At 42.3% G+C, this 16885-nt stretch overlaps 1 protein-coding gene across 2 annotated transcripts in view; it reads right to left on the reverse strand.

The window, feature by feature from the left end:
• Nucleotides 1-16885, reverse strand: part of LOC145392960 (uncharacterized) — a 133775-nt gene that overhangs the window by 24768 nt on the left and 92122 nt on the right. For both annotated transcript variants that reach the window (XM_080267256.1, XM_080267255.1), the window contains exons 12-13: nt 16289-16408; nt 6893-6967 (exon numbers count right to left, since the gene is read on the reverse strand). In XM_080267256.1, the coding sequence (XP_080123382.1) occupies nt 6893-6967; nt 16289-16408 (195 nt within the window). The remainder of the gene's footprint in view (nt 1-6892; nt 6968-16288; nt 16409-16885) is intronic.

Raw genomic sequence — 16885 nt, forward strand, 5'->3', positions numbered from 1 at the left:
CGTGAAGTGAATATGCAGCCAAGAATCATGAAAAATTGTGCATCTATTTCCCTTTGTTTTACCATGCAATAAAATGCAGAAATAACCATAATCTATGTATCATTGTAAACATAATTTATTGTAGTTTGCATGGTTTCAACCAGATTTACATATCTTTATTACTTTTTTTTTTTTTCCTGAATATTTCTCTATGGCAAAGTATAAAATTTTTAGTTTTCGCCTAATTTCAACTCGTTGTTTTGACTTTTTATTTTCTTTGCTTTCCTTTTTTTAATAAACTATGATAAAGTGGAATTATTCAACTTCAAAATGACACCCAAACCAACATTCTACAATAAAAAATGTACAGTAATCCCTCTACTATCCGATGTAATAGAGCCAAAGGCATGTCCGGAATGTGGGTCTGTCTGGATAGTGGGCCCCTGCCTACTGGACTGGTACTTATGGGCCCTAACTCAGAAAAACACCTACATAACTCTCTACCAGACATGCATGCACCTATTTAAGACCCTATTCACACAAGTAAAGGACAGAAGGTATGAAATAAATGAAAAGGAACCAGTGAATGAGAAATCAGAAGTGAGCATGGAAAATATTTAGCAATATACAGGGTACTTACAACACATCTGTGGCCGTTCATTATGAAGGTTAACCCGTTAATTGCGCATGGCTTTTTTTTGGAGGTGTGTCTGGTGCACAGACATAGGGGTAAAAATGAAATTTTCCAAAGGCCAATTTTGTCTTAGGAATTGAGAGAATACATGCTAAAGTGTATAGTAACGAAATATTAGCTCAACATTTGCCTTGATAAAGCCGTGGAAGAACATTGGAGTGTCTGATACCCTATTGGAATGTATAGTTTTCGTTTTCGTTTTAAAGGGCTCCAACATGCTTGCAAGCATTGGCCTTGGTCACCATGGTGCTATATTTGACCTGCACCCACGCAGCCAGGGCTGTATTAAGCAGTCGAACTTGGAACAGCCCAGGCTGTATAGAGTAGTTAAAGGGTTAACCTGCCTCCTCTAAGGCTCTGGCAGTCATCAAAATGCTCTTGAAGCACATACAATAATCCAGTGTTGTGCTGCACTTAATCCTTTGCACTGAGAGTTACAATTGTTTAACTCTGCACATTCTAGTCTCGACTGCACCACGCCAGTTTCAACTGCCGGTTTACACTCTGTAATTAATCTTTGCACTCTGAATTCTAATTTCATATCACTGCACAACACTGTAAATTCCCATGTGGTCTAGTGGCGAGGTATTGCAGTTTATTCACTGTTTAATCACAAAAACGGGTATGTGCGGCATCTACTGAATGAGCGTCTAGTCAGGATGGTAGTTAGGTGGTAACTGGGGAGGGATGGGGGAAGGCAGGAAGCACGGACCGAGCATAAACACAGCTGTTCGGCACTGTGTGCCAATTTCAAAGTATGGTTGAAAAAAAGGTCAGATTTTTTTTTTTTAAATACGTTTTTTGGCCATTTTTGGGTTCCAAAGGCCCAGGCCCAAAATGTCAGGTAAGTAGGGAGTCTGGAGAGTGGGTGTCCGGATGGTACAGGGATTACTGTAAGTACACTGACCAATCAATGAAAAAGATTGCAAAGCGAATATTCAGCCAAGAATAATAAAAAATTGTGCATCTCTTTCTTTACCACACAATAAAATGCAAAAATTACCATAATCTATATATCATTGCAAAGTTTATTTATCATAGTATTACAGGGTTTAAACCAGATTTATATATCTTTAATATATATATATATATACTGTATATAATTTTTTCTATGGCAAAGCATAACATTATTGGATTTCCCCTAACTTCAACTCATTTTGACTTTTGATTTTCTTTGTTTTCCTTTTTTGAACATACTACGATAAAATACTGATATTTAGTTTTAAAACAGCACCAAAACCAACATTCTATAATGAAAAGTGTATTTACAGAGCAATCAAATAAAAAAATCTATGCGCAGAGATGTGGGTCAGCATGAGAGCGGCTGAGTCTAGCACAGACATAATATGTCCAATCCAGACACCTGATAAGGTTAAATCTGACATACAGGCACCTTGTATACTTACTCTCTGCCATTCATTGCTCAATATTTGTAACTCCCCCTTTACTACACCCACCTGTGCTTATAAACAACCTTATGCATTTCACAACTTCCCATTCACCCAAATCAGTCCCCTTCATTTTAGTCTAGCACAGTACCACTAAATAACGGTCATAGGTAGCAGTGACCAACATTCAATCATTTGATGTAGTGCTGCCTGCTACTTCCTTCACCTTTATCATTCTGTGTCTGCCCTCCTCTCTTCCTACTTTTCACTTTCCTTCCTGTAACTTTTTATTATGGTTCTCTTTCCACTTTAGTTGGCTCTACAATGAATAACAAGTCTAGCAAATGGTTTCCTGTAATCCAAGAAACAATATACAAAATTGGGTGGTAACCAAACAGTCATGGGGCAAAGTGATTTCTACTATGGTGCTCCTATTAATGCGGTGGAGATGCAAATGTGGCATCCACTCTGGAAACAATCCTCCACACTTTTTCCAACACCTCACTTTGGTAGCACACTGTCACCCACAATGGAACATCAGTTCACTGCACAGGATAGCCCTGTAGGGGCAGTTGCCTGCCTGTGGTTGCTGGGTCTGCTCAGCCAGACAGCCTGGATTGATCAACAATAACCACCACCATCACATAATACCTAATGCCCTAGAACAAATTCAATATTATACCTAATGCCCTAGAACAAATTCAATATTATCATCCTCTTACAGTCTTCATTCACACCTCTCACTTCCACAATCAGACCAGCCTGCCTATATTTCTAGTCCCTCAGGCACTTGACCCATATCCTGGACTTCTAGGATAACTACCTGGGGAGAGAGATGGTGAGGGACTCCTAATCCACAAAATCCTCTGCCTCCCCTACCCAAGCAATGGTTAGCCATTCAAGTGCAGTAAATAGTTTTCTGATATACAGAAAACCAACTGGCTTCTCATCTAGTAAAGTGAAACCATTAACCCCTAAAACGCGGATCGTCGCATTTGCGACGGTCGGCCCAAAGGGCAGAACGGCGGGTCGTCGCGTTTGCGATTTGAGTTAATTTTGAATAACCGCGGGCAAGCAGGCTCAAGCTGGTATTGTCTATCAGTCCCGCCACCCGTGAGCTACTTTTAGCACACTTGACCTTTGTACTACTGACCTCGGTTGTTGCCAAGTCTCATTTTTTTTACCCGCGGACGCACCGATGCGCGGCCCTCCCTCGTCGTGCGATATGGCAACGCGCGGATGGCTGATACGTGTCAATCTGCGCCGTCATCTCGCAAGCACTTTTTGCTATTGGGAAATGCTTGTTTCCCCAGTTGTCACACTGTCATTTTTTCGCGCGGTTTGCCCCAGAATAGCGTCAGTCCACGCAAATCTGCCACGGTGACACCATGTCAGGCTCTAGCTCTTCTAGTTCCGTGCCTTCTAGCCCTCCGAAAAAGGGTTTTGTTACCTCTACGCCCTTCAAAACTTTACCAGTGACTACCAAGGGGCTAAGTGACTCGGCCATAGCATCAGAACTGTTGAAAGCCTCTATGGACTATGGCAGTGACGTGGGTGTTTTGTCTAGCCTGGCTGAATCCGAGACACAATCGAGTGCTGATTCAGGCCCTGAAGTGATTATTTCTGTGCCGGAGGAAACTGTGACTGTGCCCAGCACCTCAACAGGGAAGGCCCCGGTGAAAAAGGGCCTCGAATATGGAAAGGGAGAAAAAAGGAAGAGGAGCGGAGACACCAGTGCACCGCCATTGTCCACTACACCACACCACACCACCGCAAGCCCGCCACGTTCTCCCAGCCCTCTTCTCTCGTCCTCCTCGTCTGCTGTCCTGTCTCCTGAGTCATCGGAGTCTCCATCACCACCGAGAAAGGGAAGTAGACGAGCAATGTTACGTATGAGAGGTTATCGTAGGCCTAGTGTTCGTGTCAGTAAAGTTAAGTCCCCTAGGCTAACTCCCACTAGGCAACTCAGGAGTCACGCCACCGCGGGTGACCTTGACCCAAGCGATAATGTCCCTCCCACCACCACCACCACCACCACAACACCAACACGGCCTGCGATAGCCTCTCCCTTACCTACTATTGCCCAGCCTGCCTCACCCACTCCCACACGACCTGCCTCACCCCCCGCCGCCCCAAGCACCTCCCAGCCTAGGCAGGGAACTTTAGATGCTTTCGTGTGGTCAGAGGGATCAGATTTTGTGCCTGAAGATCTGCCCTTTGACGAAAGTGAGTGTGGACTTCAGGCTGACTTCCCTGTGGACAACGATGGTGAATGTGTTGACTACCTGTTGGCCTTCCTTGACGACGAGGTTATGGAGCACATCTGTACCGAGACGAACAGGTACGAGGGGCAATGTGCGCCAGTTTGCGAAGGAGAAGGTGAGGCTGCGACGCCATCCACGTCGCGGATGGCATCATGGGTGCCTTTGACGATCCGCGAGCTTTTTGTATTTATTGGCTTGATGTTGCTTATGCCACACAACTGGAAGCATAAGTTGGAAGAGTACTGGGGTTCCGACGAGCTGTGCCCAACACCCATATTCAATAAATACATGAGCCGCGATCGTTTTAGGCAGCTGATGACTTATCTTCACTTTGCGAATAATGATGAGCCTTCCCAAACTGACCCATTATGGAAAGTAAGGGGAATCCTGAACATGATCAAAGATAAGTTTACGAGGTTCTTGCGCCCTTTCAAGAAAGTCGTGATTGACGAGTCTTTGGTATTGTTCAGGGGCCGTCTTCGGTTCGTCCAGTACATTCCAAGCAAACGCCACCGCTTTGGAATCAAGTTTTTCGTGCTGTGCGACTGCAAGACGGGGTTCATCCTTGACTTCGTCATCTACACCGCCAGCAATGTCGACTTGGATAAGACTGACCCCCTTGGATTCTCTGGTTCTGTGGTGAAAGTGCTTTTGGAAAAGTACTTTGGCGAGAATCATGTCCTGTATACGGACAATTACTATACAGCTCCAAAACTCGCCAAGTACCTTTCTGAACACGGCGTCGGCTCCTGTGGCACTGTCAGAAGTAACAGGGCACATTACCCTGCCTTCCCAGAGGCTGAAAAGTCAAAGCGGGGAGACGTGCACCTGAAGAAATCTGACAAGATGCTTGCGATCAGGTGGCATGATAAGAGAGTCGTGAACATGCTCACCACAGTACACAAGGGTGAAATGATGGCAACAGGGAAGGTCGACAGAAGGACTGGCGAGCCTGTGATGAAGCCTGATGCTGTCATTGACTATAACGTCAATATGCGGCTGGTGGACAAGTCGGATATGATGATTGGAGAGATTGACTGTCTGAGGAAAAATCGTCGTTGGTACAGGAAGGTGTTCTTGCACTTGACTGACATGTGCATGTTGAACGCCTTCATCCTGTATAAAATCAAGAACAGGAAGCCAGCCAACTGCTCTCTCAGAAGATTCTCCAAGACTTGTGTCTACCAGCTGCTTCAGCGTTACGGCCAGGTGCTTTCTACAAGTCCCAAACGCCACCCTCACACACCTCCAGACCGCCTACAGTGTATGGCCTACCTTCAGCGACACCGCCTGGAGCCACTGCCAGCCACTGCAAAGAGGGGGAAAGCACTGAGGAGGTGTCATGTGTGCAGCCACACTACCAGGCAGGAAAGAACTTTTAGGCGCACCTCCTTGCAGTGCAAAGAGTGCAAAGTTCCCTTCTGTGCTTACCCGTGTTTTTTCGACTACCACAGCCTAAGTATATTTTGAAAATAAGGGTAAAAATATTGGGAAAAATACTGAGAGTGACAGTGATAATATTGTTTAGTTTTCTTTTACGTGCTGACAGTGACAGCCTGATGAGTGTAAATTAGTGTATGTATTTGTAAAAGCACTGACAGTTACACTGTTTTTTGTTGTAAATAATTGTACATAGTAATCACATAAGTATTGCGAGTGACAGTCACTCCAGTGTAAAAAGATAAAAGCATATTTTCCTATTCTATGTTCTGAAAGTGAAAGTTTTTTGTGTATAAAATATTATTTTTATAACACTGGACAGTGACACTGATGAATAAGGCAAAAAAAAAAAAAAGATACAGTGAAAGTGAGCGATAGAAATGAAGTGCGAGTGGCCGACAGGAGCGAGAATAAAGTGCCTGCCGTAAGGCTGAATAAACTCGCGCCGCGGTGGTCTTCCTCAGTCCCAATCCACAATACTGGCAGTGACATTGATTTTTATGGCCGTAATAGTGACAGGCAAACGTTTGCGAAGTCCTATGATGGAAAAAAAAGGAGTATACATGTTTTTTGCCGAGAAAAGGCAAATGTGACAATATTGACGGGAAGATCGCCACCGCGCTGCATGTCGGCCGTGCGCTCCGTCCATTTTAGCCTTATTTTCAGTTCTTATTTACAAATACGGATTCCAAACAACCTGTACGTTGTTGTATAAAGTGTACTGTGACAGATTGAGGCTGTGGTAGAAAGAAAACCGGGTTTCTGGAGGTGTGAGAGTGAAGACTTTGTTACCCAACTTTGCAAGTCTTCACAAGTCCTTTGGTAGTCAACGAAGGCTCAACATGTGGCTCAGGAGATAGCTGAATGTAAGTAATATATGCCATAAAAATTTTAATGCTCTAGGGTTAATCTATGATTTTTGGCAAATATTTTTCCACAGGTACTCAGACCCCGCTACAACCCCGCCACAGGGGGGGGATCGCGTGTACACAGCCGCGTTTTAGGGGTTAAGTACCACTATGTGCAATGAGAAGACAGTGGTTCCCTATCATAACACAAATGCAAATATTAAATTTCTTCCATAAGGCATTTTAATTATTATATGAGTAAAACTGGTGCCAACTCACCTTTTCCCAGTTCTTGGACAAAGCTAACCGAATTTCAGCAAACTTTTGTCGCATGACAGTAAGTTTCTGCTGCACCTGAAATGGAATACATCACAGTTAAAAATCCATGACATCAGTATGTCTATGGTAATCATTTTATTAGTTTCGTTTATAAAGGCTTCAACACATTTGCATGCATCTGTCCTGGTCACATAATGATGGTTCTCCCCATTGCTCAACCTCTAGCAGCCTCTATATTCCATAACTGGAATTAATTAAAGGTAGAGACAAACCACAGGCCCAGGCCCCATCTACACAGCCCCGAGCCCAGACAGGGAGAACAGGGACAGCTCCAGCCCCATCCTGGAATTCCTGGCCAAAAGCTCTGCCAACAGAGCCTGCTCCATGCCTCCCATCATTCCTACCACTTAGTAGCAGAGACAAAGTTTTCCAATTGTATGACCTTCCTGGCATCATTCAATGTTGTAGAAGAGTAGGATATGAGGTATGTAGATGATAATGCTGTAGTTCTACACAAACACAGAATACATTCAATTTTTCTACAGATTCAGTGTCACAAATGGAAACTTAAACAAGATTCTTTGACAGACCACAAATGTTGTCCCTGGTAAATGCCAAAAAGACATTGAAATAGCCCAGTGCTTCCCTACGTGACCTAGGTAAACGTAGCAACATAATCCTGCATTCAAGTTGTCAATGCCCATTTGTGGGGAATCTCATCTGAAGTCATTTTAGATTGTGAGATCAGTTCAGGTTCAGTCAGATCTAACTGTCAACTCGAATCACTTCAGATCCAATGTGATGTAATGAGTCCATTCCAGCTACTCCAATTATATACATCTGTTACTTCATTGTTCATCCTGCAATCTTTATTAAACATTAACTATTCTACCTACATATACATTATTAAATCCTATTCTGTCTTGTTAGAGAATAGGTTCCCTAGGCTAGGCTCTTCATTCTACAATTCATCTCTATGCCTCTTCCAAACTCACTTTATTCTTCCCTTAAATTATTTCCATAACATCTTCTGTGCAAGGTGAAATTGATACTATGTATGTATTTGATGTCTGTATTTGGAAAAAGCATATGACAGGGTGGATAGACAAAGATTGTGGAAAGTGTTAAGAATATATGGAGTAGATGGGAAGTTGCTGAATGCTGTGAAGAGTATGTACGATGGTGCGAAGGCTGCAGTGCGTGTGGATGATGAACTAAGTGAATTTTTCTCTTTGAAAGTTGGGTTGAAACAGGGATGTGTCATGTCTCCATGGTTGTTCAATCTGTACATGGATGGAGTAATAAAAGAGGTACAAGGTAGGGTAGTGGATGTTGGAGTGGCCCTGGTGAGAGAGGATAGTGTTTGGAAACTCCCTGTACTGTTGTTTGCAGATGATACTGTGTTGTTGAGTGAAGACGAAGGGGAGCTGCAAGGCTTGGTGGATGAGTTTGGGAGAGTGTGTAAGAAACGGAATCTAAAGGTGAATGTAGGGAAGAGTAAAGTGATGGTCTTTGAGAGAGGAGAAATCAGTGAATGTACAACGAGGTTGGATGGTAAGGAATTGGAAAATGTGAGTACAGTACATTTAAGTACTTGGGTAGTGTGATGAGTAAGGATGGAGGTTTGGAGGGTGAAGTGCTTGAAAGGGTACAGCAGGGAAGAAAGGTTGCTGGTTCTTTGAAAGCAGTGATAAGAAACAGGGAAGTGAGCATGGAAGTGAAAAAGTTACTACATGACAGTATTGTGATACCAACTCTAACGTATGGAAGTGAAGCTTGGATGTTGTTGGAAGGACACAAGTCAAGAGTGAGAGCAGTGGAAATGAGTTATTTAAGAGGAGCCTGTGGAGTCACATGGAGAGACAAGCTGACGAATGAGGATATAAAGGGGTGTTGTTGTGTGGATGTGGATGTGATAGGAAGTGTTATGAGGAACACACTGAGGTGGTTTGGCCATGTGGAGTAGATGGAGGGTGAAAGACTGACGAAGAGAGTGTATGTGAGTGAGGTGGAGGGGGCAAGAGGGAGGGGGAGGCCAAGGATGAGATGGAGGGATGGGGTGGAGAGGTATATGAGAGAGGGGGGTGTGAGTTGGGAGCAGGGCAGTGAAATGGCGGGGGAGAGGGCGACTTGGAGGCGATTTGTTTGTGGCCACCCCAAACGGGATTGAGGCGTCTGGCAATAGATAGATAGATAGTATCTATGGGCAATGGGGCCTGTTATCACAGGAGAAAAACATTCAGTTCAAAGTACTAGTAAGAGTAAATTTCTGTCAATGATATAAGTAGGATATTATAAAGCAATCTTAACTAGAATATGTCGCGTGAATGCCGGTTACTGTGGCAATCGTGGTTATTTCTCTGCTACCACCTACCAACTGCTCAGTTAAAGGCTCGCCACAAGAAATAGGTCAGTGAAATAATAAACAGATTAATAAAACAGTGTATGAAATTTAAATACCACACACTCATTATAGACTAAAAATAACAGATATGATCAAATTTGTCTATTTCTTACCATGCATATATTACTTAAGAAAGTAATGTAATATGTGAAACAAAAGTGCTTCAGTGATGCTTAGAAAATTTTTCATTGAAGCACTAAACCTTTCTGAAACGACTGTGGAGTGTGTCTGACTGTGCAGCCTACGCCTGGCCATGACTTTGCCTAACTTTCTGGTCAGAGATTACTGATCACAAGTGTACATTATAACGTAAAAGAAAATAACCAAAATGTATCCTAAAATACCACAGACGAGAGAGAGAGAGAGAGAAAGCAGGCCAGGAGCAGTATTGAGTGCATTGTCAAACTGAGGGAAAGATGAAGGGAGGGAAGGAAGGAGAGAGAGAATGACTGAATGAAAACAAATCAAGGCGCCGCAACACCAAGGTCATCTGGCGCCATATGTAAAACAATAATATAATAAACAAAATAAAGAAATGAAAACAAGTTTATAAGACACATAAAAGAAACAAAATTCCCTAAGGTGATGCACATCTCCCCCCATGAGAAAGAGAGAGAGAGAGAGAGAGAGAGAGAGAGAGAGAGACAGAGGGGGAGAGAGAGAGAGAGAGAGAGAGAGAGAGAGAGAGGCATCGCGGGTATGGAAAACGTGGCAACACTGTACAGAGGCTCGTGCCCCACCCAAACCGCCAGTTTAGAGTGGTACCACCATAGGCTAGTCTTAAACACATTAATGTTTTTTGCCTGCACCATCTCTTCGTCTAAGTCATTCCAAATACTTATGCTTCTATTCGGGAAAGTGAACCTTTTAAGATCATTAAGACATCTACTTTTCCTCAACTTGAAGTCATGACCTCTTGTTCCTCCATCATCCAACACAAAAAGATCCTCTCTATCCACCCTTTCCAATTCTCTTACATTTCTAAATATTGTGATCGTCACTTCTTTCCCTTCTCTCACACAGTGTTGGTAACTTCAGTTTTTCCAATCTCTCCTCGTAGGTGAGTTCCCTTAAGCACGGTATCATCCTCGTTGGCATCCGTTGAACCTTCTCTAGTTTATCAATATGCTTCTTCAAATGATGTGACCATACCACAGCCACATCGTCTAGTCTTGGTCTTATCATGGTCACTATAAACTTCCTCAGCATTTCCTTGTCCATATAATTAAAAGCCACTCTCATTTTGGTCAGCGATCCATAAGTTCCTCCAATGATTTGTTTATATGCTTTCCTGGTGACAAGTCATCGTGAATAATCACTCCCAAGTCTTTCTCATCTTTTACTAATTATCTCATTGCCTATTTTATATGTCCAGTGTGGTCTTTTTTCACTCATTCCCATTTCTAATACATGACACTTATTGGCATTAAAATCCATTTTCCAAGTCTGGCTCCAGCTGCGGAGTTCGTCCAACTTTCCTTGCAGTTTTTAACTGTGTGTGTGTGTGTGTGTGTGTGTGTGTGTGTGTGTGTGTGTGTGAGAGAGAGTTGGTTGAGGCCAATGAGATCGTAGCTAGGTCGTGAGTCTTGCTTACTGACTGGCTGGCCATATGTGGCGGTTTGCTCGAAGGGATTTTCTGCCACACCATTCATCAGCCCTGCTGTTGTGCTCTGTTCGTAGCACGCAAAAAGGATTCCTCGCTGTATCACAGCCATCTTTTGCAAGTTTTACAGAGTTTCATGTGTGATTTCTGGGGTAACAATGTCCAGTCATGCTGGTGATAGCGAAGAAAGTGTTCCTGGGCACTCAAGAATTGGTGAAAACAGTGGTTAAGCTAGTAAAGTTGTTCAATAGCAGATAATGGTAAACGATCTTTTTGAGGCGACCGATGCACATTCATGCTGTTTACTTATTTTCATTCAAATCAATGTTGTTTATTGCTTAAGCAATCAAGTTTTGCCAGAAAATGGGTTGAAAGTTCATCAAAATTATAAAAACTTAAAAAGTTAAAAAAATACAATTCATCCATCCATCCACCATCCAATTCTATGCTGCTCCATGAGGACTGCAAGAGCCCGGGGCTAGGCAAGCTAGTTCTGACATTTAAGTTGAGAGTGACCAGCCTCACTCATCCCTGAGTGGCATTATGTGAGCAATAAACCCCAACCACCCCTTGGATATAAACTTGCACCAGCTCAATCTGACTGGAGCGTTGTAATTACTCACTAAACCACCAGGCACCAAAGTTTGGTTATATGATTACCACCCAGTGTAGTAAATAGTTTCCTAGTGTACAGGAACCCATTTGGTTTGACACTCAGTGTTGAGTCACCCATAGGCAGAAGGAAGAGGAAAGAATGAAGGAAAGCAAGACAGAAGAGGGAGTGTAAAGTCACCTATGGGCAGAAGGAAGAGGAAAGAAGGACAGAGGAGGAAGGAAGGAAGAGAGGAAAGAAGGACAGAGGAGGAAGGAAGGAAGAGAGGAAAGAAGGACAGAGGAGGAAGGAAGGAAGAGAGGAAAGAAGGACAGAGGAGGAAGGAAGGAAGAGAGGAAAGGGCAGACACCCAAAGCAGCACTACATTGAGTAAGTGCATGGTGTCCCACCTACCACAAACCAATAATTAATATTAACTGCATAGATATGGCCAAAACATTATAAGAATCACAATATACACTCAAAACCCTTTCCTTAAAAAAAAAAAAATAATAAAAAATAAATAAATAAATAAATAAATAAATCAAAATAAAGAAACTTACTATCTCTCTATCTACTGCCAGACACCTCAATCCCGTACAGGGTGGCCACAAACAAATTGCCTCTACGTTCCCCTGTCCCCTGCCTTTTCACTGCCCTGCTCCCAACTCACACCCCCCTCCCTCACATACCTCTCCACCCCATCCCTCCATCTCATCCTCGGCCTCCCCCTCCCTCTCCCTCCTTCCACCTCACTCACATACATTCTCCTCATCAGTCTCTCACCCTCCATCCTCTCCACATGGCCAAACCACCTCAGGGTGTTCCTCATAACGCTTCCTATCACATCCACATCAACACCACAACGCTCCTTTATATCCTCATTCGTCAGCCTGTCTCTCCATGTGACTCCACAGGCTCCTCTTAAATAACTCATTTCCACTGCTCTCACTCTTGATTTGTGTCCTTCCAACAACGTCCTAGCTTCACTTCCATACGTTTGAGTTGGTATCACAGTACTGCCATGTAGTAACTTTTTCACTTCCATGCTCACTTCCCTGTTTCTTATCACTGCTTTCAAGGAACGAGCAACCTTTCTTCCTTGTCGTACCCTTTCAAGCACTTCACCCTCCAAACTTCCATCCTTACTCATCACACAACCCAAGTACTTAAATGTACTCACATTTTCCAATTCCTCACCATCTAACCTCACTGTACATTACACTGACTTCACCTCTCTCAAAGGCCATCACTTTACTCTTTCCTACATTCACCTTTAGATTCCGTTTCTTACACACTCTCCCAAACTCATCCACCAAGCCTTGCAGCTCCCCTTCATCTTCACTCAACAATACAGTATCATCTGCAAACACCAGCACAGGGAATTTCCAAACACTACCCTCTCTCTCACCAGGGCCACTCCAACATCCACTACCCTGCCTTGTACAGTAAAACCTCGATTTAACGGCACCCTAGGGGGCCCTGAGCATGCCGAAAAAAACGAATTCCGTTCGATTGGGGCTTACACTTATTGATACCCCCGGAACTCACGCTAACACATTTTAACACATTTTTAAGCATATAAACATGTGCAGACATACAAAATCAATAAAGCAATTTTATATTTAGAACAATAGAAAGCAGGTAGGTGTGGTGTTGTAGTAAAGTACTGTACAGTAATCCATGTAAGTACAGTACAGTAATCCAGGTAAGTATAGTACAGTTGAGTCTTCATACAATACAAGATAGGTTATGCAGAACCATGCGCAAAATCGATTTCGCGCTAAAACGTGACATATATTTACATGTAAAATAGGGGGTTAGTTCTAGGAGCCTCATATTTTTCATTAAAAATTATATTTAAAGATAGATTATTAGAAATACGTCTCCCTTAAGACACCGAAGACAATGTGTTTACATACGACCTCACAAACTGGACACATCAATGCACAGCTACTGCATTCTAACCTAACCTAACCAATTAGTTTTGCCCCCTAATACTCCCCATAAAAATTTTAATCACCAAGGATTGCCAGTAAGCCTCCTGAGGGTCATCATTAGAATTCAAGAATAAACTTGACCTAAACAACACGTGAATAATGGTCGGCCAGCATCATGCATATTTCGTCAAGAATCACTTTCGGTACTAATAAAAAAAAATGCAGTGTGAAGCTTTTTGAAAGCCGTTAGTCATCAACAATAAAGAAAAAAAAAAAAAACATGAAGAAGTCGTCAGCATGGAGTGATTGCACATCTCACTTCTCAGGTACACATGAACTGAACTCACATAATTATCTTCCCTAACTGTTTATGTCAACACCTAGTGTCTTCATGTATCATAAGATCCGAATTTACTTGACCAAAGATCGTCATTTATAACAAAAAGATGGAGCACAAAGCCTTTTCTTCTTCTTTTTTTCACACTTGTTGCACTAAAGGCGAATACATGAATTTTACTGCTCCATCATTAAGTTTTTTTTCCAACAAAGAAAACTATCCACATCGTAAACATCCCGACTCATTTTTTTGTCTGATCATTTGCATTTAAGCTGCAATGCTACATGCCACTTCGTCCAACAATTTTACCTTTTCATTTAGAATAAATGATTTTCTTGTGTTCATAGCACTTTCAGGGTGCTTAGGCATTACTAAAGTTAGTTTGGAACCATGTGCTCAGTTTTGAGAGGAAACGAGGAGCAAGGAAATAAACAAATAAATTTCTCATCACAGCAACCATTCACACAACACTGTGGTAGGCAGCAGGCTGTGGCTGGTGGTATGGGGGTCACGTGGGTCGGGTCGGGTCGAGGAAACCAATCGTTGACTGATAAAAGCATAACACACGAGTTGTATCTGGAAATCCAGTACCAAAACATCCATTTCCCACAGTTTCTCTCGCATAATTGAGTGGTATTACTGTGCTATTATATAATTCTGGGAGAAATTAAATGCTCATGTTACTGTAAAATCGGTTTCATTTGGTCTTAATCGCGACTCTACTGTACAGTAATCCAGGTAAGTTAGTTGGCAGGTTGGAGTAGAAGAGATGGCACTACATAAATAAATTTGAAGTCTATAACACTAGTTCTTAGATCTAACCATACATGCTAATTTTTTTCACTTTGAGGTCAGGGTAGGCGGGAGGAAGACTGGGTGAGCATAAACATACCCAGTTGGCAAGAAACTGCAAACAGACGATCGAGATGCAAGCGGTGCCAGCCACATATGAATTTCTTTCTAATTTTTACCCATTTTGAGGGAATTTAAAATTTTTTTTTGCATAAATATTCCTCGGGAGATTTGTGCCGTTAGTTTGGGGTTGCCGTTAGAATGAATGCCGTTAAATCAAGGTTTTACTGTACCTCTTTTATTACCCCATCCATGTACAGAGTGAACAACCATGGAGACATGACACATCCCTGTTTCAACCCAAAAATGTTACGGTTGTAAGAATACTGCAGAAATTTGAACCCGTTTTCTCGTGTTTTATGATTTGGTGTGAGAACACCACCTTACGTTGCACGACCCCTCGCATGTATTTTTAGGAAAAATATGTGGTTCCCAGAATGTAACCCCCTACTTTACAGGTAAATATGTGTCACAATTTAGTACAAACTGGATTCAGCACGAGAGTCTGCAAAACTTATATCATGTTGTACGGAGACTATACCGTATACTTAAAATTAAACATGAGAAGAAAACAAAAGATAGGACTTACAGGTAACAAGATAGAAACAAATACTGAAAAAGCCATCTGCAGTTAATTAAAGTCAAATATAGAAGAGAAAACCAAGTTTGGCAACATCAAAAGCAATGTTATGGCGGTGAGACTCACAGGGCTGAATTTGATCCTCCAGCTTACAGTACCTGGTACTGTAACATGAAATTCTTTTATGAGAAAAGAAGATGACGACGACGAAAAAAGTAAAAGAAGAAGATGAAAAAGGAAAGGAAGAAGAAAAAAAGAAGATCTGTTCTGAGTCAGAAATTCAAGTTACAAGTAAAGCTGCCAGGAAATTATATTTTTGGGGGCCCCCCAGGGAATTTTATCAACTTCAGCCGTTGCTGTGGCAGATAATGACACATGCTGGGCAATGCATTGTTGGTTAATTGAGTTTACTGTATGTGAAAAAGCCAGACATGGAAGTCTGGGAAGCAAAAGAACTGATGAAGTTTAGAAATGGCTGGCTGAGACAAAGAAGACGATGAACAAGGAGAGGAAGAAGAAAAAAAAGATGTTTTGAGTCAGAATTCCAAGTTACAAGTAAAGCTGCCAGGAAATTATATTTGGGTGATGAGAAAAATATTGTGGATTTTTATTTTAGGGCCCCCCAGGGAATTTTATCAAATTCAGCCATTGCTGTGGCAGATAATGACACATGCTGAACAATGCACTATCGGTTAAATGAGTTCACTGTATGTGAAAAAGCCGGACATGGAAGTCTGGGAAGCAAAAGAACTGATGAAGTTTAGAAATGGCTGGCTGAGACATGCACATGATAATGAATGCATTCTTTTTTTAAGAGGCAAAGAACTGAAAGTTCTGCCTCTCACAAGCTGAACAATTGGCTTACCATAAACAAATCAAGCACACACAGAGACAGCTTTTGACTGCTGGTTGGAACTGAGAATATCAAAGACCTGAATGATTAGTGACTAGAAGTATGGCCTGTTTCACTGTGTACTCAGCTGCTAGTTCTCTGAATTTTGCGTTTTCCTTATCCTGTCTCCAGATCTTATTCACATCATAAAAAAGAGGAAACAGAATTATCATCATTAATAAACAAAACTACTTACATCTGGAGAGAGCTTGACATTTCCTGGAACCAGACTCTCAAAAACATCAGTTGCAACATCCAACTTCTCAGAAAAGCTACCTTCACCAAATGCATGCAGAGTTTGGATTCCAGATAAGATCTGAAAAAAATCATAATTATATCACACATCTGTAGCAATACTTTAGAGTTACAGGCAAAAAACTGGAATACAATACAGGCAGGTCCTGATCTTACGAGCTAACAGGAGCAAGGATTTTGCTCGTTAACCGAATTCTTGTTAAACGAAGTGAAGAACTTATGGGAAAAATAGGTTTAGGGAGCAAGGCCTCCAAGCAACCTCCCCCCAAACCACCAAAACTGATTATCTAATCATTTTAAGCTTGAATAAGGGGTTCATACAAGAGGGTAAAACACCTAACAGCATTAGAAAATGGACGAAAAACATATTCAACAAGCAACTGGATGTCTTATCTGGGTTTGAGTGTCTTCTGTGACGTATGCCAGCTGTGCTCCTGTTTCCTCTCTCTGAGGCCTGAGAGGGTGCGGTGGTGGAAGGCTGGTGGGAGAAACAAAGGCCTAACTCCTCCATCTCTGCCTCCGAGGACGGAGACGAGAG

Source organism: Coenobita brevimanus, chromosome 23, assembly GCF_032717465.1.
Source record: "Coenobita brevimanus isolate Jiangsu-jjx chromosome 23, ASM3271746v2, whole genome shotgun sequence".
Taxonomy (NCBI): Eukaryota; Metazoa; Arthropoda; class Malacostraca; order Decapoda; family Coenobitidae; genus Coenobita; species Coenobita brevimanus.